The sequence below is a fragment of the Vombatus ursinus genome, unplaced genomic scaffold, assembly GCF_900497805.2.
Source record: "Vombatus ursinus unplaced genomic scaffold, bare-nosed wombat genome assembly UNPS02014786.1, whole genome shotgun sequence".
In the NCBI taxonomy this organism is placed as follows: domain Eukaryota; kingdom Metazoa; phylum Chordata; class Mammalia; order Diprotodontia; family Vombatidae; genus Vombatus; species Vombatus ursinus.
Window position 1 is genome coordinate 17,604,048 of NW_020954564.1, and position 24,036 is coordinate 17,628,083.

At 38.0% G+C, this 24,036-nt stretch overlaps 1 protein-coding gene across 5 annotated transcripts in view; it reads left to right on the forward strand.

The window, feature by feature from the left end:
- Positions 1-24,036, forward strand: part of LOC114047108 (ras-specific guanine nucleotide-releasing factor RalGPS1) — a 490,091-nt gene that overhangs the window by 105,141 nt on the left and 360,914 nt on the right. For all 5 annotated transcript variants that reach the window (XM_027867848.1, XM_027867845.1, XM_027867844.1 and 2 more), the window contains exon 6: positions 2,801-2,893. In XM_027867848.1, the coding sequence (XP_027723649.1) occupies positions 2,801-2,893 (93 nt within the window). The remainder of the gene's footprint in view (positions 1-2,800; positions 2,894-24,036) is intronic.

Sequence of the window (24,036 nt, forward strand, 5' to 3'; positions counted from 1 at the left end):
AGGTGGTTAGTAATAACCACCTAAATAAATAGTATACATTAGTAACTCACAGCCCTTACTAAACTAATCTTTCTAACCTTTATAAACTAAGATAACAAATCTCCATACTATAAATACAAGTCCATAAAATATCATTGAGAATTCAACAAATAAATTGCACTGGAACTAGAGTACTATTAGAGGCAGAACCATTGCTTTCACTTGCCTGAACATAACATTGATTCATACAAATTTAAGTATAATTTTTTTAATAAACATTACCTTACTAAATCCTCATTATCTCCAAACTGCATGTAATGAAAAGCTTTCAAAACAGAAAGATCTAGTAGAAAAAATTAAAACCATATGGGAAGAGGATGACATATGTGTCATCCTTAGTATCCAGTTTACTACTAAAGTTGTCACAGAGATGTTTTCAGTGAATCTACAGAAGATAAATCTATATCCTAATATTCTTATTTGCAAAAATAAGAGTATTTACAAATACCCTTATTCATTTACAAATTTTATCCACATGCACAATAGTCCACAAAGCACTAAATATAAGTGAATAATGACAGGATAGCAACTGGATCTTGTAACATTTCTATTTGAGCTCTGTCAAAAAAAGATAAAAACAAGATAATAATAACAATAATAGTGAGATAATAATAATAATGGTAAAAAAAATAAAAGGATGATAACAGGAAAGTGGTTTGCCTTAGCCTAATTTTTATCTGAAATCCATTGAAAAAAATGAGACAAATGAAATAATGATAGCTCCCATTTCTGTGGGCTTTAAGGTTTACAAAACATTTTCCTTTAATACTTCTGGGACATTGTTAGTAGAAGTAATTAATGCCACTCAACTAACTATTATAAGCCAGAAAATACTCAGATAAAAGCTAGAGCAAAAGGCATAACTGTTCAGATACATACTACAGGCATTCAATTTAAGGCTTATGTTGAAGAAACAATTAGAGAACAATAAAATATCAGAATACAAAGAAATGCTATATTATGTGGTATAGTTAAATACTTTGGGGCAGCTAGGTGGCACAGTGGATAGAGCACTAGGTCTGGAATCAGGAAGACTCATCTTCATGAGTTCAAATCCGGCCTCAGACACTTATTAGCTGTGTGACCCTGAGCAAGTCACTTAACCCTGTTTACCTCAGTCCTCATCTGTAAAATGAGCTGGAGAAGAAAACGGCAAACCACTCCAATACCTCTGCCAAGAAAACCCCAAATGGGGTCACAGAGAGTTGGACACGATTGAAAAAAAAACTGACTGAAATAGTTAAGCACTTTAAGCATTCAGAAATGTGAGAGATCAATGTGAACTGAGCAGTCAGTACTTGAGTTGGACCCCTGACTATGAGTAAGGACTTGGATGAGTGGAGATGAGTGGGTAAGGCATCCATGTGTTATATCCAAAAATGCTAGTAGGATTCTGGTAGACAATGCTGGCCCTAGACCAGCGTACATACTGACTTGCTGTAGGCAACCGTAACTAATTCTAGTTTATTAACATAGACCCATTCCAAGGAATTGCTGGGTGTATTATCCTGAAATATGAAACTTGGTAATGATAAGCAAAAAAATCTCTGTCCTCTTTAACTCATCTTCCGTCTAGCTGCCAAAATCATCTTCCCAAAAGCACTGATCTAACCATGTCAGTTCCTTGATCGAGAAACTTGAATGGTTCCCCATTGCTCCTTGGACAAGGCACATACTCATCAGTTTGCCAGTTAAAGCCCTTCACAATCTGGTTCCAGCCCAAGTTGCCAGGCTTATTGAACATAATTAGCCTTTGTCATAGACTCAATGTTTCTGAAACAGACTTATTTGTCCCTAAAGTTAGCATTCTGTGTCCTACCTCCCTGTTTTTACACAGGCTACCTCCTATATCTGAAATGTACTCTCTCCCCATCTCTGTTTTTGTATCCCAGGCCAGCTTAATGCATACAGGCTGATTATGAAGATAGCCAACCAAGGGAAGATTTTTATTTTTTGATAATAGCAATTCTCTAAAACTTAATTTCAATCCATGGCTGTGAAAGGAATATCCACAGCCATGTATCCTTGAAATACTGAAATTAATTTAGCTTAAAGATTTTGATAACTAGAAAGATTCTGCCCCACCTCTGAATTTTTCAGTATAGATGTTGTGCTAAGTTTGACCATCCCTCCCCACCTTCTGCCCTTCCCCCACCAACCCAGTTTGCACATCAGGGTAAGAAACTTGTTTAACATTGAAATGAATCCAAAATATTCTCTGTAGCCTGGAACATGGTGTAAAAGAATAGGGCAAAATGATTAGTGAAATGGGGTATTGTATTGTCAGCTGAAATGTATTACTATATTTTAATAAAATGTTTCCTTAGGCATTCCTATCATTTACTGAATGTTTTGGTAACCAGAGGTAACTCATGTTAGTATTTTTGGCATAATGAGAATATTTGTTTTTAAAATTCTAGTTATCACACTGTTCAAACTTGTTTAAAAGGAAAACATAGGAGTATTAGAAGAATCTAGCTGTATTCTTCATAGGAAAAATAGACCTCTACCCAGTACTTTAAATCATTAGCTCATGACATTCTAAAAATGTGGGAATAGAAGCTTATTTTGCAATAATTTGGGGGCAGTGGTATTTTCTATGGATTTCCTAGAAATGTAGTCTCTCTGTGAGTTTTTGTTAATTTTAACTGAATTTTGGGAAAAGGATATTTGGCAGTATTTTATTTTATGAGATTTAACATTTTTAGTTACATTGTTTTAGCAAAAAAGAAATAACCTATTTTATGGTTTTTTTTTTCAGAAACTTCTGGAGCTCAACAATCTTCATTCTCTTATGTCTGTGGTATCAGCATTACAGAGTGCACCCATCTTCAGACTGACAAAAACATGGGCTGTAAGTTAATCCTCTCGTTTCCATTTCTTTCTTTGTGGGAGAAGAAGTGACTACTTTTTGCTTAATAATCACAAAATGAGAAATCACTTTCTTTGTGACCTTGGGCAAGTCACTTAACCTCTCTGGGCCTTCCAGCTGTGACATTTTATGTTCCAAGGTTCTTTCTAACCCTAACAGTCTGAGTGCTAAGATTCTGTCTTGTTTTCCTCTTGGTTTAGCATTCAGTGTTTTAAGAACCCTCAGATCATAATTTAGAGTACTTTTTGGCTTTAGTATTCTGTGCTCCATGATTTTATTGGAGGTCAAAAACTGATTATTGATTATTATTGACAGCAATGCCATTTCCCCCCATGATTTATGTAAATCAAAGAGCCCAGAAGACTGAGTTACTTTTCTAAAATGTGGAATGCTGGTGGTCAGCAGCTTTACAAGGGCCCTGTGTTTGTTTTTCAAGAATCTTTTCTTTTCTTTTCTTCTCTTTTCTTTTCTTTTCTTTTCTTTGGTGAGGCAGTTGGGGTTAAGTGACTTGCTCAGGGTCACACAGCTAGTAAATGTCAAGTGTCTGAGGCCTAATTTGAACTCAGGTCCTCCTGACTCCAAGGCCAGAGCTCTATCCACTGTGCCACTTAGCTGCCCCCTCAAGAGTCTTTTCAAAGAAATCTATGACATTAATCAAGAGAAGTGGGGACTTTTGAGCAGGAAGTCCAGTGGTTATTTTAAGTGGCATAAAAGTCAGAGAGCTTAAATGGATAATTTAATACCATTAGCATTTATTAAGTGCTTACTATGTACAAGGTCCTCTAGGAAGGACTGGAAAAGAGATACCAAGATGAAAAGCAACACATGCTGTCCCTTCAGGAAGCTGACAGTCTAAAGAGGGGAGAGATGTGTCATGAACACAGTTGAGTATGATATGAGGCAGAATGATAGATAGAGCAGTGTCAAAGAAGAGATAGAAGAAAAGGAAAATGGGAATTTTAGAGTCTAGGAATATAGCTGGGAAACCTATAGGGAGTAGACAGGGTTGGAGACATCTGGGAAGGCTTTAGTAAGGAGATGACAGCTAACCACAATCTTGAAGTAAAAGACAGATATCAACAGAGAGAAATGAAGATGAGGTATGTTCCAGTCATAGCAGATGGACCATGCTAATTCTTGTAGGTGAGAGGGCACTATGAGGTCAGGGAAAAATGAGTAGCCTGATTTGGCAAGAACAGAGAGTGCTGGGAAAAGGTAGAATAGAGCTGGAATGTGACATTACCAGAAACTTTTGTGTTGCAGTATAAACAACAAAGAGCTACTTACTGATCATCTTGAAGAAGGGAGTTACCATAGTCAGATTTTTGAATTAGGCTTTTTACTGTGGCAGCAATATGAAAAATAGATTGTAGAAGGGCAAGAATGGAAAAAGGGAGAGTAGGTAAAAGGTTGTTAAAATAGTCCGGGGGGAAGAGATGAATGCCTGACCTAGGATATGTGAGTAGGGAAGACGATGTCAACAAGTAGAATTCTGCCAATGTAGAGGTGACAGCATTTTGCAGATTATTGGAAGGGGGAGCATAAAGCAAAGGGAAAGAGGAGAATCAAAGGTGATTCCAAGGCCAGCTCATAATGAGGGCAAAGAACAGGTTTTGGAGGGATGAAGTTATGGGAGAGGCAGAACGACAGGAACTTAGAGTTGGAGTCTCATGGTTATATAATTGAAACTGCAGTTAGTGTTCTGTTATGAACAGATTTTAAAGTATTTAAAAATCTTCTCCCACATAATTTAGCATAACACTAAGAATAGACAAAGATAATTTTTGTCACTTTAGTGGTCAATATCATCATCCAAGCTGTAATCTTGCCACACCGCTCTGCAGCCTTACTTTGTTTTAATTCTGAACTTAACACAAATTAAAATTAGTATTTCCATATATAAAGTAGAACAGAAAAAGACAATTATACCTGAAACTATAAATTTCTATTATGCACAGCTTGCTTTTCCTTTTAAGGATATGATAAATTCATCATATGACTATCAAAACTGTCCTGTTTGTGTTTCCTTCTAGCCTTCCTTATGTTCTTTTCTATACAGTAAAAGTGTTTTAATGACTATCTTTTCTCTCTTTTTTGGGGGGGAGGGGTGAATAACCCTATCACTGTCCCCCACCCATCTAAAAAGAAGAAAAAAACCCTTGTAACAAATATGTATAGTCAAGCAGAATAAATTTATATATTGGCCATATCCATCATTGCACACCTGGAGACTACCATCTCTCTGTTGCCAGGAAGTGGGTAGCACGTGGTCCTTTGGAACTGTTGTTGGGCACGTATTCATAAGATTATAGGATATTAAATTTGGAAGGAACATTAAAGATCATTTAGTCTAGGGGCGGGGAACCTGCAGCCTTGAAACTACACATGGCCCTCTAAGTCCTCAAGTGCAGCCCTTTGACTGAGTCCAAGTTTTACAGAACAAATCCTTTTATGAAGGGGATTTGTTTTGTGAAGTTTGGATTCAGTCAAAGGCCGCACTTAAGGATGTACAGGGTCACATGTGGCCTCAAGGATGAAGGTTCCCCGCCCCTCATCTAGTCTAAACCTCTCATTTCACAATTTCCTTCAAACTGACAAAGAGAGAAGGAAAGTGATTTACTTGTGGTCATATAGCTATTAAATAGCAGAACTGACAACAGAGAGGTGGTGGACTCCAGGTATGGAGTAAGACATGCACTTTTGGACATGACCAATATGTGAGTTTACTCTGCTTTACCTCCAGTGTTGTTTTTCTCCTACAATGTTGTTGGTATTATATAATTTGTTCTGGTTCTGCTCATTCCACTTACATCAGTTCATATAAGTCTTTCCAGGCTTCTCTAAAACTGTCCTTTATTTTCATAATTTCTTATAGTATAATATTCTATTATATTCATATACCATAATTTTTTTTCAATCATTCCTTAATTGAAAGGTACCACCTTAGATTCCAGTTCTTTGCTATCACAAAAAAGAGCTACTATGTGTTTTTCTACATCTGGGTCCTTTCTCTTTTTCTTCGATCTCATTAGAATGCAGATCTAATTATGATATAATAGAGTCAAACGGCATGCACAGTGGGATGATTTGTTGAGCAGAGCCCCAAAGTCTTCGCAGCTAGTCTAAGTGAGCTTATGTTTCTGACTATGTGGAATGTTTATATATTCATAGGATCATGGGATTTTCAAATTAGAAGGAACATTAAATATTTTCTAGTCTAAATCTCTCATTTTACAGTTTCCTTAAAGCTGATGAGAGAGGGAAAGTGATTCACTTGTGGTCCCGTAGCTAGTAAGTAGCAGAATTGTGATTTGAACCCTTAACCTTTTCACAGCAGATCCAGTGCTTTTCCCATTGAACCAAATGTTCCTATAAGTTATTTCAACTAAATTCAGTTACACAAAAATATAATAATAATAATTGCTAGCATTTATATATACCACTATAAGGTTTGCAAGGCATATTACACATATTATCTCATTTTATCCTCATAACAACCCTGGGAAGTAAGGTCTATCATTATCCCCATTTTCTAGATTTGGAATCTAATGCAGACAGAGGTTAAGTAACTTGCTCAGGGGGCCTAGTAAGTATCTGAAACAGGATTTGAAGTCATGTCTTCCTGAGTGCAGGTCCAGTGTTCTGTCCATTACACTATCTAGTTACCTCTAATTCACACCTGGCTTTGTGTAAGGGACTCTTGTATAAGGTCTTGGGATAAAAAGATAAAAATGATAGCAGAAGTCTCTGCCTTTAAGGGACTTTCAGAGGGTGAATAGAGCATGTGCACTGACAAGTACATAGATAAGTAAATGCAAAGTCTATACAAAATATTTTAGTTACAGCATGGGAAAAGCACTAATGCCTGAGGGATCATCAGAAAGGACTTTGCTTAGGAGATAGCAACTGAACATCTGCAACTAGGTGTCCCATAGACATCTCAAACTCAATATGTCCAAAGGCCCAGAGGTAAGAGATAATTTTAGATGCTTTGTAGGCACTTGGTGATATAGGACTGTAGAGTGAAAAAAGAAAGAGAAAAGAAATGAGGGCCCAGAATGGAGATTGGGGGGCACTCATGGTGAGTAAGTACAAGATGCATGAAGATTCAGTAGTGGAGACTAAGGAGAGGTCAGATAGGTAGGAGGAAAACCAGGATGGAGTAATGCCACAAAAATCCAGAGAAGAAAGTATCAAATGTTGCAGGAAAATAAAGAAGAGTGAGGACTAAGAAAAGTCCATTGGATTTTGCAATTAAGAAATAATTGATAACTTTGGAGAGAATGGTTTCAGTTAAGTTATGAGGTGTGAAGCTGGTTGCAGTGGAGTCAACAAGGTATCCGAATTATGGTCTATATGCTCTATTGGCATCCACACAATATCAGGAGAACTAGAAGAAGGTCCCTAGCATGTCAGACAGATCTCCTCTGGTAAATTTAAGGGAAGATGCAGATAAGAGTCACACAGGGCCAAGAGTCACGGATAGATTGTGATCTACATGGCAGACGAAGAAGTGCCTAAGAATAAGGTGTCTGACATTGGGATTTGGATTTCTGAATGATATCTTAACCTTTAGAAGGGTCTTCAAACTGCAACCCACTGGCCAAACCCAGACTTATGTCTGTTTTTATATGGCCTATGAGCTAAAAGTGTTTTTAAATCTTAAAATAAAGTATTTTAAGATGTAAAAACCATTCTTAGTTCGTAAGATATACAAAAACAGGTGGAAGGTTGGATTGGGCCTGCAGGCCATAGTTTATCAATTCCTGACCTATAGGAATGACAAGATCCTGGACAGAGATAAAGTGGGCCTAACAAAGGATGTTAAGAATATATTTACCTGATCATCTAAACTAATTAAAAACACTTTAAATCAGAAAAGATGAAGGAGAGAGTAGCTACAATAAAGGAAAAATAATAGCTATTGAGTTACTCCCAGTGCCTGGCACTTAGTAGGTACTTAATAAATGTTTAATGATTAATTGATTCATAAGAATATCCAAGAAAGAAGCCAACAGTAAGACTCATGACTTTAAATGTCTATACCCAAATGCACAAGGTATAGTCAGCAAGCAAGATGAACAAGAATTCCTAATAATACGAGGGGGAAAATTTGATCTCATAAATATCATTGAGACTGGATGGGAGGAAACCCATGACTAGAATAAGGCTCTGAAAGGGTATTATTTGAAAGAAACATGATAGGTGAAAGGGAGAGAGGGCAAGGCAGCATCATATAGTAAGAAGATATATTCATATGCAGGAATACAGGAACCAGAAGGGAGAAGCATGGTAAAGAGAGTCTGGGTGAAGATCAATGGAGGGAGAAATGATTTTTTCATCAGGTTACTACAGACCACCTGGAAAGAAAGAGGAAATAATTGAGTAGTTCTGAGCTGGAATATAAGTCTGGCATATGATATATTACTAATGAGGCATGATATCATAGTCGTAAGGAATTTTGGTTATTTAAACATCTGCTGGGGCTTGCCCTGCCAAAAGCAGAACCACTAATGATTTCCTTAATGATAACTTGTTTCACCCTTCAAAAGGTAGAACAATCAATAAGAGGTGACGCCATCAATAGAGGAGTGGATCAAAACTCAAGAAGACCTAAGTTCAAACTGTGCCTCAGACACTTATTTATCCCAATGCTTATTACAATGTCTGGCACATAGTAGGCACTTAAATGCTAATTGACTGACTGTGTGACTCTGGGCAAGTTACTTTACCTCTGTCACTTTCTGTTTCCTCATCTGTAAGAGGGGGATTATAATAGCCCCTCCTTGCAGGTTTGTTGTGAGGATCAAGTGAGAAAATTTTTGTAAAGTGATTTGTAAACCATACAGTGTTATATAAATGCTAGCTATTATTATCAATGTCAACAGCAGCAACAACAATAATGTTTCTCACCTAAAGGGAGCAGCTGGTTGATGGGGAAGAAATGATGGGAACTTTGGGGGAAGTGAATACCATCTCTTATACTTTGTGAGAGAAGTGAGGAAAGATGGGTATAGTTTGACATATATCTTAAATTTGAGGAGAGCAGATTTCAGTGGGTGCAGAGGAAGAATAAATAGGATTCCATGGGCCTAAATTCTACAGGGGTAGTCAGCTCAGCCCCAGATGGATAGGGAAATTTCAAGAATAAAATCTTGAAAACACCAAAGGAAACATTTCCAGTGAAAAAAAATGAAAGTTCTCTGAAAAGACTAATGTAGATGTACAGACAATTCATTAGCTGACTAATTACTTTTTAAAATATATGTGCGTAAGGAGGAAGCAAGGGCAAGTAAGAAAATATGAATACAGAGTTGTGGCATGATCCTGTAAGACTAACATCAGAAGTGCTCAAGCCCAGTGTGAGCTCAGGCTGGCAAAGCAAGCAGAGGAAAACAAAAAGTTGTTTGTTTTTTTTAAGCTACTCTAGTGAAAGACAAAGATCAAAGAAGGAACAGGATTGCTATTTAGAGTGGATGATAATTGACGAGAGAGAAAGCACAGCTGCTCAATTATTATTTTATTTTTGTTTTCTATTCCAAGGAGAATGGTCTTTGGACCAGAAAGGACAAGCGAAAGTGGCTAATAGGGGGCCGATACCCAGTAGAAAGAAGGAGATAGTGAGAGAGCACTTAGTCGTCCTTGATGGATTCCAGGTCATTTGGCCCTGATAAAATATATCCCTGGGGAAATGAAAGAATTGGCAAATGAGATTGCTGAGCCATGTAATCATAATCAGCATAATCTGAAAGATCACAGAGAATGGAAGAGGTGTTTGCAGTACTAGAGAAGGGCAAATGTTGTCCCAGTTCTCAAAAAAGGGAAGAGAACTGTGTCTGCAAGTTAAAGGCCAATATGCTTGATTTCAATTCCAGGGATAATTCTAGAATAAATTGTTAAAGAGATGCATTTGTGAACATATAGAATGGAATGCAGTGATCACAAAGAGCCAGCTGGGGCTCATCCAGAGACCTAAATAAAGTGATGCTTTCAGGTCAGAGGCATCATTCCACTGTGGTTATGTTTGAAGTTATACAGGTAGGAGATGTCCACATGGGCTACAAGGATGATGTTTACTGTGCAGCAGGCTTTTTCCCCCCCGTGGACTGCACTACTGATGAAGATCATCTTCTGGACTGGGCTTGACCTTGTGGTGCTTAGTGTCCATGTAAACATTGAGCATATTATTGCCTTTCTGGAGCCCATAGACCATGGTCATGAGATCTGGGAACAGAAGACCTTATCCTCATTGAGCTATGGCCTGTGAGGCCTGTCTTCTCTGTAGATCTTCCGAGGTCCTAAGGAGGCCTGGATTCTAAAATGGTAACAAAGTCCAAAATGGACCATTTTGATTACATACAATTTAAAAGTTTTTGTACAAACAAAACCAATGTAGCTAAAACCAGAAACAAAAGTTAACTGGCAAAAAAAATCTTTGTAGCAAGTTTCTTTGATAAAAATCCAATTTTCTAAGATAAATAAGGACTTTATTCAAATTTATAGGGAAAAGAGCCATTCCCCGATTGATAAGTAGTCAAAGGATATAGACAGTTTTCTAAGGAAGCAATCCAAGCTACCTACAATCATGTGAAAAAAATACTCCAAATCACTAATAAAAAAGTGCAAATTAAAGCAGTTCTGAAGTTCTACCTCATACCTACCAGATTGGAAAAGTTGACAAAAAAGGAAAATGACAAATGTTAGGGGGATTGCATTTAAAACAGGCACATTAATTAATGTACTCTTGGTGAAGCTGTGAACTGGTCCAGTTGTTCTGGAAAATGAATTTGGCATTTTGTATATCATTATACTGTACATACCCTTTGACCTAGCTACAACAGTACTGAGCCTATATCCCAATCAGATTTTGAAAATTCTTTTAGTCTTAGAAAAAAGGCTAAAAATACATGCAAAAATGCTTATAACAGCTCTTTTTGTTATAGCAAAGAACTAGAAACTAAGAGAGTGTTCATTATTTGTGGGGAATGACTGAATAAATTATGGTATATGAATGTAATGCTGTTCCATTGGGCATGATCAGTGTGGGAATTTGTTTTGTTTGGCTATCCATGGTTTTTTTTTTTTTTTACAAGGGTTTTCTTTTTTTCTTCTTTTTTCAATGTGGGAAAAGTGGAAATAAGAGAAAATAAATGCTCATAAATCAAAAAAAGATAGAACAAAATGAAAGTTACATTTAAAAAAAAATGAAGTCACTTAAATTTCCTAGGCCTCACTTTCTTCATCTCTAAAATGAGATTAGACCAGGTAGCCTCTGAGGTCCTTTCCATTTTAAGATCTATGAAAGTTATGAAGTATCTCATGCTGCTCTTATGGAAAATATTGAGATATAGTCTGGATGATAGAAGAGTTAGATGAATTCAGAACAGATTAACAGGTTGGATTGCCTTAAGAAGAATTCATTAAGATTAGACGTCAACTTAGAAGGAAGTCTCCATCTTAGTCCCCCATAGATCTGTGCTTAGCCCTGTGTCGTTTAACATTTTAAAAATAAATTACTTAAATACAGGCAGAGGTGGCATGCTTTTCAGGTTTATAGAGAGCATGAAGTTGGTAGGAATAGTTAACACACTAGATAACAGAATCAAGATGCAAAAAGCTCTTGACAAGCTAGAACATTAGGGTACAAATAGTAAGATGCAATTCTATAGTGTTAAATATAAATTCATACACATGGGTTAAAATCACAGAAGCACATTTACATAGCTATTGGTCTGGAAAAGAGTTGGGGATTTTAATAGACTGAAAGCTAACATGAGTCAACAGTGGAATATGTTGGGCAAAAATGTTAGTGTGAACTTGGGCTGCGTTAAAAGTGACATATTCCAAGAGGGGTAGCTAGATGGCACAGTGGATAGAGTGTTGGGCCTGGGGCCAGGAAGACCTGAGTTCAAATGTGATCTCAGATGCTTACTAGCTGTGTGGCCCTGGATAAGTCACTTAACCCTATTTGCCTCAGTTTCCTCATCTGTAAAATGGGCTGAAGAAGGAAATGGCAAATCTCTCCAGTATCTTTGCCAAGAAAACCCTATGAAGAGTCAGACACAACTGAAAACTAAACAACAAAAATATTCCAGGAATAAGGAAAATAGTCCTTTTGCAATCTAGGTTGGTCAAGCTACATCTGTGATATTGTATCCAGTTGTGCATGTCTCTGTTTAGTTTAACAATTATAACCCTTGCTGGGCCCAGGGGCTAGGGTGCTGTGCCTTCTCCCTTTCCATCAAGGGGGCTTTTCTTCAAAACTGTGCATATGGTCTGAGTTCAATTCTAGGGAAGCCGAGCTTCTAGTAAGAGGAGTTAGATTCCTTTTCTCAAACTCTTCAGCCTGTTATACCCTACTATTATTCTCTAGGGGAAAAATACTTAAAGCCTAGCTTTGATTCCTATTAAGCGTCCAATCTATGTTGTAAATCAGATGTAAGACAGGTTTTTATTTCCTATACACACAAATAAATGCTAAACACAAAAGGCTCTCACAAATTTCTATGAACAGAAAGTGTTAAAACAGGATTCAGTAACTTAACACTACTGTTATATTCTCCCAGGAGGTTGAAACTTAAACCTCATCAGAAAATGTAGCAGTTTATTGAGCCTGCTGAATAGAAATCGTTGCATTTCACCTTGCTTTTGCCTTGTTCGCTCGAAGACTCTTTCCACTGGCCAGCTAGGCCAGGGCTTGTGCTCTTTCTCTTGTCTACGTTCATCTTCTCTAATGCAGAAACTTGCCCTGCTACCAGTCAGTTCCACGCAATGGACCCAGGGCCTCTGAACCTCTCTAACTCACAAGGTCACCTCCAAGCTGAGATATGCCCATTTTGACACTGATGTTTGATCATCTATTCTCAGCAAAGAAATACAAAATAAATAAAAGAGGCAGCCAGATGTTCAGTCTCGTGCTTGCCCTGTCGAGTCCTTCTGTAATTGTCATATGGCTAAGATGGTGTAATGGTGACTAGTCTTCTCTGCCATGCCTCTAGTGAGAGTTCAAAGGGTACTCACATACTCTGCAGCCAGGAAGAAGAATACACTGAGAACAAATCATTCCCTTTTAAAGTCCCATTGAGCCATCTGAATTTCCTCTTGGTGGCCAGTAAAGCCACCCAAACCATTAACCCCTAAATGTCCTTCAGCCCTGAGCTACCATGACCATCTAGAAGAAGTCAGGGCTTCATTTTCCTCCAAGCATCAGAGTGAGGAGGCAAGAAACCTCTGGGAATGCAGTGTGTAATCCCTGGCTACCTTAGAAGTTATACTGAATAACTGGAGAGTCATCAGAAGAGGGCAACCAAGCTGGTGAAGGACCCTGAGTTTGTGCCATAGTTGGATCATTTAAAGCATGGAAAAAACAAAACTCACAGTAGCTGTTTTCCAGTATTAAAAGTGTTGTCATGTGGAAGAGGAATTAGATTATCTGTTTCGTCCCAGAGGAATGAACCGTAACAATGGGTAAAGTTACAAAAAAGGACAATTTAAGCTTGATGTAAGGAAAAATTTTCTAATAATTAGAGCTTTCTAAAAGTGGAATGGACTACTTGGGGAGGTGGAGAACTCCCCCTCAATGAATGTCTTCAAGCAGAGTCTGCATGTGTGTTTATTGGAAATATAAAAATGAGTTGTTCATTCAGGCGTTGATTGAGCTAGATGGCCACTGAAAACCTTTCCAATTTTAAAATTCTAATTCTCTGATTTGGCATCACTGAAGGGAACACCCACGTTGATGTACTCACAGATGCACTGGAGTATGATATTGGGTCTTAGATATGAGGCAGTCTCATTGAAAATCATGAAGAAGAATTGAGTTCTTCAATGAAATATTTGCCTTGCTCATGCTTGTACTGGAATGATTGGTGAATCCATTCACTGCCAAATTCTTTAAAGGGAAAGCCAGCAGATCATCTTGGACAGGACAAATTCATTGTTTTGCCTTGCTGAAATCACTTTGGTATTTTTGGTGACCAGAGAATTCTTAAATCACAGAATATTATAATAGTGGTGGAAGGGACTCTAGAATACAGAATGTTAGAATTTAAAGGGACCTCTAAAGCATAGAATGGTAGACTTGAAAGGTAGAATCAATCGATAAACATTTATTAAGTGCCTACTCTATGCCAATCGCTGTACTAAGTTCTGGAGATACAAATAGAGGCAAAAATCACTCCCTCAGAGAGCTTACAATCAATTACAATCTAATTGTTGTTCCTCCTTGGTTTTTGAAGAGAACAAATGACATCACCAGAGTGACTTGCCAGTTGCACAAAGTCGTCAGCCTTACTCTTTATAAATCAAGGGAATTTTTAAAAAGCAGGAGTTGCAATCATGCTATCAGACAAAGCAAAAACGAACATTCACAACATAAAAAGATATAAGCAAGGAAACCACATTATGCTGAGAGGAACTATGGATGACAAACCAAAATCAGTATTAAACTTGAATTCTCCAAATTCCTCAGTATCCAAATTCATAAAAGAAAAATTAGCTGAACTACAAGAAGACATAGACAGTAGTAATACAACAGGTGCAGGAGAATTCTATATGCCTCTCTCGCTTTTAAAAAAATCTGTCTATGTCTTTATTTTTAAATCTGTTTCTTGCATGCAACAAATGTTAAGTCTCAGTGTTGGAAGGAACTTTAGAATACAATGTTAAAGGTGGATTTTCTCACATAGCACTTTGTTCTCAACTCTTTCCTGTGTACTTATAATATATTAGTTTGAATTGTATTAGTACATGTGTCAACCAATCCACAAGCATTTATGAAGTGCCTTCTATGTGTCAGACACTTTGATACTGGAAATACAAGTAGAAAGAATGAAACAATTTTTTACAGGCTAGTGACTTACATTCTAAAAACATATAAATATAAAGGTAATGAATACAAGTATATATATCTGTGTGTGTATATGTATATGCTTCATATATGTGTCTATATATAAGTATATATACTTCATATATGTATATATATATATGTGGTTCAACACAGGGTAGTTTGAGAGGGACAGCACTAGCAGCTAGGGAGAGAAAAGGTTTTATGTATAAGATGACCCTTGAGCTACATTTTAAGGAAGAGAAGGACTTTCTGAGGGGAAGTACGGAGGGAGTGCAAAGAGTGCAAACTCTGAGAAGGCAGGAATCACATTATATCTAAATTTTGCTTTGCCCTCTATATCTAGTAGAGGGCTGTGGATATAGAAAGTGCTTAGTAAATGGGCCCTGGATTGAGTTCAGGTATTGTATTGGTTAAACAAATAAATGTAGGGAAAAAAAGTTAGGAAGGACATTGGCAAGCCCGAACATGTCTAGGAGACTGACTGGGATAATAAGAGGATTGTAGTTAATATTGTAGTCAACTTAAGGATGAGAAGAAAAGATTGCTATCTTTCCTTCAGGTATTTGAAGAGCTATCCTGGGGAAGAAAAATTAATTTTTTTTCTTCTTGGTCTTAGCATGCAAAACTAGGAGCAATATGTGAACTATGGGGAGAGAGATGTAAACTCAAAGTAAGGAAAAACTGGCTAAGAATCAGATATATCCATAATTGGAATGGGCTTGGGAAGAGTTCCCTGTCCATAAAGGTCTTCAAGGGGAAGCTGGAAGACCATCTGTCAGACATGCTATGGAGCATGGTATGCTCAGGTATGGATTGTGGGGAAGGTTACTGTTCAGGTATGGATTGATTTCAGAAATCATTTCCAACTCTGAGATTCTGTGAAGTAGTCACAGCCACAGTGTGGCTCGAATTACTTATAGCAGATGTAAAGAAGCTAGGATATTGAGATCCTCAGAAACCATGAAAACCAACCTAGCAGTTATGTCTGAAAATTCTACTCTCTTCATGACTACATGGCCCTGCAGCATGTTGCTTTGTACTTTGGGGAACTGTTTCCCTGACAGTACATCATGGTTCTTTGATAAGCTTAGGTGAAGAAAGTCACCACCCTGACTTTAGCATATTGAGTCACTCTAGAACCAAGTCTCCATGACATTCTCCTATAAAACATTAATACTAATGTTGAATTGTAGTTGTCACTGTGATAAGACCCCAGTCAATCTGAATCATTTGCAAAGAACTGAAATAGAGAGTCTTTGGAAGGAGTACAACATCACATTTTCTAGCAAGGACAAAAGTATGGCTAAGAGCCCCACAGCTGCATGAGCCCATCAGATGCATCCTGCTTCTGGAATGTGCATGCTGGGCAGGGATCAGCCTCTTCAGTGTTACAACGTGGAGTGTTTATTACCCTCTGGAGTTCAGGGAATGATTACTTACATAGAAATGAATGCAGCTATTGAGTGCCTTCTGCATCATTTATTAACATAAACAGGCAGATTTAAGTCATGTATGATTTTGTTCATTTGAAGCCAGTGTGTTTCAAACTCACTTATTCACTGGATACCTTCTTGTCATTTCCCTCTCCTCACATATACCATTGGCTCGTATGATCCCTCCTCTGAAAATGGTAAGATTGCCATGCCGTTGAGAAAGGGAGTAAGAATCAAGTAAACATGTTTCAGAAACAATGAGCTTTCTTTAAAATATTATTCTTTCTACTGATTATTTCTCAGATTAATTTATCTAGCCCTAACCTCTCTCCTGACTTTGAGTCTCCCATCTCCAACTCCATATCGGACATCTTAAATGAGATGTCTTATAAACATCTTAAATTCACCATGTCCCAAATTGAACTCGTTATCTTTTCCCCAAACCTTTTCTTCTTCCTAACTTTTCTTTTACTGTCGAGGTTACCACTATTGTCCCTGTCACCCAGGCTAGGTGTCATTCTCAACCTACTACTCTCTCACATACCCTTGTATCCAATCAATTGCCAAGTCCTGAACCTCTATCTGAAGGAAGCCAGGGAACTCAGGAGGAAGAGATGAGTTGGAAGAAAATTCCAGGTATGGGGGATAACCAGTGTAAATGCCCAAAGTTGTGAGATAAAATATCTTATTTGAGGAGCAGCAAGGAGGTCAGTGCCACTCAGTCACAAAGTACATGGAGGGGAGTAATATGTGAGAAGACTGGAAAGGTAGGAAGAGACCAGGTTATGAAGGGCTTAACATCTTCCAGTATTTGAAGGGCTATGGTGGGAAAAAGAGATTAGGCTCATTCTGCCTGACTGCATAATGTAGAACTAGGACATGGGGATATCACAGAGAGGAAGATTTCTGCTTGAAGTAAGGAAAGGCTTCCTAGTTATGATAGCAAAACCAAAGTTAAGTGAGAGTTCTCTGTCACTGGAGGCTTTTGGGTAGAGGCTGATAACCTCTTATCAGAGGCTGCTGAGGTGAGGTTCCCTAGTCAGGTGAGCGATGGACTCGTGGATGGCTGAGGGTTGTTCTGCTCCTGAGATGCTGTGATTCAAGGAAGAGAAATCAGTTGGGAGATGGAAAACTGGAGGTCTATTTTTATGACTCTGAAATAAGATCCTCTTCAAAATCAGTGTGGTTTAGTAGGTGGCAAAAGAACTTGTTAAAAATTAGAATATTTTCTTAAATTAATATGGATAGAAATTTTTTTAAACTGCAAATTAAAATGAAATACCAGAACCAAGAGTGGTGTACTAAAATTAACACCTATTCCTGGCTAAAAACAAAAGAGGAAACAAAGTTATTTTTTTACCTCTTTGGTTATTTTTAAACCAATTTGAGATGGAAAAGTTGTTCTGAGTACATGATTTCAAAGATAATTGTTAACAAGACTTTTGGAGTTGAAAAGAGATTTAGTTTTTATAACAGAAATTGCAGGAAGTTAGAAACTTCTTCCCTTCCCTGGGCTAACATCTCACACCTTGGGCTCTGGTTCAACCTCAGTTTATGATTCTTGCATCTCAGCCTCTGCTTTCCTGATGTTTTTGATATGAGTAAGGGTTGGGGTAGGAATCACTCACATTGATAGAGTACTTGAGGTTTTAAAAAGCATTTTTACTTATATGATCTCATTTGATCTTGACACCATTTTACAGATGAAGGAAATGGTGGTTAAGAATCATCCAAAAAGAATTTAGGAGATTTTACAACTAATGAAACTGAGACTCAGAGAGAAGAAATGACTTGCCTGAATTTACACAGTTAATAAGCAGCAAAGTTGGGATAGAAACCACAGGTCTTCTGCCTCCAAGGCCAATGGTCTTTTCATTTTACCATACTGACTCACCAAGTGACCTCTGAGGTTCCTCAAATTCTGAGGAACATACACCTTGTGTGATACTTGAAATGATAGGAAGGAATCCACCATTTTCCAGCCAAAAGTTAGCTCCACAACAGTGTAAAAAGCTGATAAGTAATTGTCATAACTGACCAGACCTGGCCTCAAAGCAGGGAGAGATCGTAATATGTAGGCCAAAAAAGTTCTGGAAAGGTCTGAAAGTAACTAAAAGGTTGTCATCTAGATTGGGAGCTCTAGTTCAGAAGCAAAACTCTGTACTTCACTTCAATTTCTTTTCTTACATTAATTAATTTATTTATTTAAAATAAATTTTGTTGTTATCTTTTGTCTTTAAATTATCAAAATTTCTCCTGGTTATCTCATCCTTTCCCTGAGAGCCATCCCATATAACAAAGAATATTTTTAAAGAAAAAGATAAAAAGAATCAATAAAACAAACCATATACATTGAAAAAGTCTGAAAATATATGCAATGCTTTGTCCACATGGACCTCCTACCTTTGTAAAGAAGGGGAGCGGAGGCAATAGTATGCTAGTGAGTATTTAACAACTAGCTTTTTTAAAAATGTACCCACAACACACTCTTAAGTTTAATCCACATAATTGACATTTTCTGCATCACTTTTTACAGTCTGGACAATCAACCAAATAATAAATCAAGCCCTGTGTTATAACATTTACAGATTTCTAAGGTGTAAATAGCCACAGTGAAAATTTAACAATAGGCTCTCAAGCTGGTTAGAGATGGTTCAAGTATACCCCTGGGTAAAAATATCTTCTCCTATCTCTTCTTTAGGAGTCAATTAAATTTCAGTTCAGCATTTCTTTATGTTAAAAGAGGCAGCTTGCCAAAATAGTTAGAGCACTGGACTTGGAATCAGGGAGACCTGAGTCTGAATCTTGTTTCAGATACCTACCAGCTGTGTGACACTTGAGAAAGTCATTTAAGTTCTCTAAGCTCTATGTTCTTCGCCTGTAAAATGGGGGTAATAATAGCACTTGCCTTCTGTGGTCGTTTTGAGGATTAAATGAGACAATATTAGTAAATCACTTTGCAAACCTTAAAACACTAATACATGTTATCGTTGTTGTTGCTATTATGGGCCAGTTGGGCAAAGAGGCAGAAGAACTGGAGGAGTATCCCTTCTAGTTGGTAAGTTGGGGGAGGCATCATGGAGGTGGTAGTACCCGAACTGAGTCTGGATAGAAGCTGGGGAGGAAATGAGACAGTTCATCAGAGAACAGCAACAACATTGGCTTTAGGGAATAACTAGTAGTCCACATTGGCTAGAATATAGAGCATGTGAAGGGGAATGTGATACAAAATTAGAAATGGCAATGTCTTGAATTCCAGGGGGGAGGAATTCTATTTTATCCTTAATACTATGGGGAACCATGAAAGGTTTCTGAGCAAAGAAGTGACATGTGATAGAAATATTGTTCTGGCAGCGCTTACAGAATACATTGCAGGGAGGAAATGCCAGAGGGAGCTTAGGCGACTGGTCCAAACAAGAGAGAAGACAAGAGGCCCTTACTGAGTGGTGGCAACGAGAGTGGAGAAAAGGGAGAGATGTAAATGATATTATGGAGGTCAATGGCCAGGAGTTGCCACTTGATTGGATGGAGAGGAAGCCGTGAGGGAGAGGAAAGTGTCAAAGGTGATGCTTCCAAAGGCTTCTGTTTGGATGCTCTTCCCAGGCCTGACACAGAGAGACCTCCCATTATCGGCTCTGGTGCGTAGCACAGAGCCTGGCACATAGTAAGCACTTAAATGTTTGTTGACTGCCTGGCTTTTTTCCCTTCTTTGACCAAACATGTATCACCCCAGGGACCCAATGTATATATAAAATTTCTTCAATGTGCCCTCGAACCTGTTCTCTTTTCTGTGCATATCTATTTAATAACTTTAAGGAATGACGACTTAAATCTCCTACCTCCCAAATTCCATGAGTGCCTCTGGAATCTAACTACACGTGTAGCCTCTACCTACTTAACACTGAAGTCCATTCTTTTTTCCATCGGGCATCACAGCTGACAAATGTGCATAGTGCAGACTGAGTAATGATTGATAGTTGACTGGGAATAGTTTAGGCGTTAAGGTAAGGCATCCCAACCCCAAGTCTCTAGCTGTCAGCCTCAAACTGCAAACCAAGTTCTAGATACAGTTTCTACCCCTAGTGTTTCTGAGATCTGTCACTGTAATTTAATGAAGCCGTAGTGCTTTGGAAACCGGACTTGAAGCCAGAAAATCTGGCTGGAAGCCCTAGCTTTGCTGATCACATTTGACCTCTCAGGACCTCGCTTTCATTATCTGCAAAATGAATGCAATCACACTTGCTGTATCCGTCTCCTGGGGTTGTCATGAGGAGCACGTGACATAACAGATTATAAATGCTTTATGGACAGCAAAACACAAAATAAAGATCAGATACTGTATTTATTATTAAGGGAAAATATGGATTTATTATTAGTAATGTTATTAGCTATGTGATGCTGGGCTTGTCATAACCTTTCTGAACCTCAGTTTCCTCATCTGTAAAATGTGAGGTTTGCATTTGATCTCTTAAGCCCCTGCTAGCTCTAGATCCCACGACTGACTTGGAATTTAGATTTTATTATTACTGTTGCACAATCCGGGAATCCTACATTTGCAAAGAATCTCAAAGGTCATTTAATCCAACTCCTGTGTAAAACAGGGGTCCCTTCTACACTATAACGGCAGCTAAGTGGCTCAGTGGATAGAGTGCCCAGCCTAAAGTCAGGAAGACCTGAGTTCAAATCCGGCCCCAGACACCTACTAACTGTGTGACCCTGGGCAGGTCACTTAACCTTGTTTGCCTCAGTTTCCTTATCTGCAAAATGAACTGGAAAAGGACAAGCCACTCCAGTATCTTTGCCAAGAAAAACCCAAATGGGGTCATGGAGAATCGGACATGACTGAAACGACTAAACAACAACTTTTACCTTATCTAACTCTTTTTCTGGCAATCAGGAGCATACTGTTTGTTCATGTAACCCAGAAGACTTTTGGATAATTCTAACTGTGAAGAAGATTTTTTTGACCCGTTAAATTATTTCTGTGACTTTCTTCCATTGCTCTTAGTTTTGCTATCTAGCACTAAACAAAAAAAAGTCTGATTCTTCTTCAACAGCACAGGGTTTCAGATACTTGAAGACAGTCTTCATGTCTGGATTCCTGAGTCCTTTTAGCTGATCTGCCTGTGACATGATTTCTGGTTCTTTCTCCAGTCTGGTCACCCTTATCAGGATATGCTCCAGTTTGTCAATTTATTCCCTAAAATATGGCACCCAGAATTAAATTCAATAGTGCTTAGAGGTTTGCAAAGCACTTTACAAATATTATCTTACCATGCCCCCTCCCCTTAACAACAGCCTTGGGAAGTAGGTGATGTTATTTATTATCTCCATTTTAATAAAGGAAGAAACTGAGGCGGACAAGGCTAAATAACTCACCGAGGGTCACACAGTAAGTGTCTGAGACAGGATTTGAACTCAAGTCTTCCCCAACCCAGGGCCAGCCCTCTATCCACTGCACCACATAGCTGCTACTATCCTTTTCATTAGTAAAGTGCTTTCACATCCATTCTGTATGTATTATTAACCACATTTTACAGATTGTGAAGCTTGAAGCTTAGAAAAATGAAATGACTTCCTCAAGTTCCCATAGTTCTGTGGGAGAGTTGAGTTTGAACCCAGATCTCTTGGTGTGTCCTACCCCCCTTTCCCATTCCAGTTCTTATTCCACGCCATTCTGAAAATACAGAAATATCATCAAAGCAGACCTCATGTAGAAAATAACTAAAGTGGGATATAGAGATATTTATTGTGGAAGTGTATTTTTATTTACATAGTTGATTTTTATCCAGCTATTACAGTATTTGGAGAGAATATTGGAACATTCCTCTACCCATTAAATATGATATGTTTATATATCAGTGGAAATAGTTTTCTTTGCTTAGAAGTATTAATATAAAATGTTTTAAAAGGGTAAATTATACAAATTTTCCTGAAAGAATATATAATTTCAGAAATTAATCAAATTTCTCCTCTGATGACTGTCCCAAACTTACATATGACTTCCAAGTGATGGAATACCGCTGGAGGAAGTCATAAATTAGTTTTACTGAGACCACTGCAAATTTACTCTCCATCTTCAACTTGGTCCTCAAAATTGCATAAGCCTTTTTAATTATTTCTGACTCTCTTTCATACTCCCCACAGCAGCTGTTCTTAACCATCTCCTGCCTTTTCAAGTCCCAAATGCCATCTTTAAGCCCTTTACTCTATGCAAATGTGACCTCCTAAATCCCTTCACCTTACAGCTGCTCCTCTTCTTTCCCTCTAGTTTCAGAAGATGATCCTTCAGGGCTCTTCCCACCATCCAACTTTTGCTCTTTGTTCCATCTATTCCTACCTTTTCTGGCATATTGTTTCATCCATCCTTTCTGTCTTCTGGCTCTTTTTTTGGTTACATACAAAATATATGTAAGTACCTATTCCCCATCCTAAAAATCCTTCCCTTGACCATGATATCTCCTCAAGAAATTAGCTCATCTTTTTCCTTATACTCCTAGATGTTGGTCACTGTCTCCATTTCCTTAATACCTATTCACTCCTCATCCTTGATCCCCTCACCAGCCTAATATGGCTACTACTCTGGCTACTACTGAAATTGCCCTCCACAAAGTCACCAGTAAATCATCTAAACACCCACATCTAGTGACCTTTTCTCAGTCTTCATCCTCCTTGACACCCTTTGTGGCATTTGATAGTTAACTAGTCTTTATTCCTGGATATTCTGAAGCTCTTCCTGATCCCTGCCCCTCCTCAATTGTTAGTACAGTCAGTCCTGTTTAACATTCAAGACTTCAAACATTTGCACAATTTTATTAGCAACCTCATTTTCATTTTTGCGTTGGCAGCCATGCACATTCGCAGTTATGCACAGCAGAGAAAAAAATGAGAGGCTCGATGTGCACAAGTCCGTGGAGCTGCTGGTATTCTCCTAGGGTGGCTTGGCATAATCGACCAGCTGGCTAGAGACATCAAGGCTGTAGATCCCAGCCTCGAGGTTAAACGTCAACTCACTTATGCTGTGCTCCCACACTCAGGGATCCTTAAGGATCTTAAATAGCACATGAAGCAGATGGATTATGTCAAGCTGCTGTGTCCTTCCCAATTTCCAATGCCATCCACTAGCCATGAAGGACATAGTATTAGAGGTGATGTTGAGACCTTTCCACTCTTGGGATCTCCAAACACCTGTGACTAAAGTCCCAACAATCTCTCCTTAGTTTTCAGACGGCAGCCAAGGTAGAGAGGTTTATAGCAGCATGGTATATAGTATAATGCCCTCACACCACCATCTGACCCAGTGGAAGGTAAGATTCACATTGAAATGTTTTAATTTTAAGAATTTTATTTGTTGTGTACAGTATTTATGGTATTGTAGATTTCATGTATTATGAAAAGTGAATATTGTCTGGAAATAATTTTTTTATTATTGAGATGTTAGCACAAAATATCACGTAAGTCTAGGGAATTACTAATGACAAAAATGTTTTGCATGCTACCAATTTTATTTTGTGTACTGCGTTTTATGGGTTATTTCATGGTTACTATGTTAGGAAAAGTGCATGTTATCAGAATTAATGTTTTATTATAAATAATTTTATATAGACAAGAGTATTTTCAGAAATCTCTAGTGAAAAATTTCAGTTTTTGGTGGACGTGGGAACCTAACCCTCTATTTCTTATAGGTTCAATGTATCAACATTTGTGCTTTTTTACTTTCGTGTTGTTTTCTAGGAATGTTACCTCCATGAAAGTTGAAGATTGATTGTATTCTCTCCCTTCTGAAATTACTATGTTTTCTTCTTCTTCTTCTTCTTCTTCTTCTTCTTCTTCTTCTTCTTCTT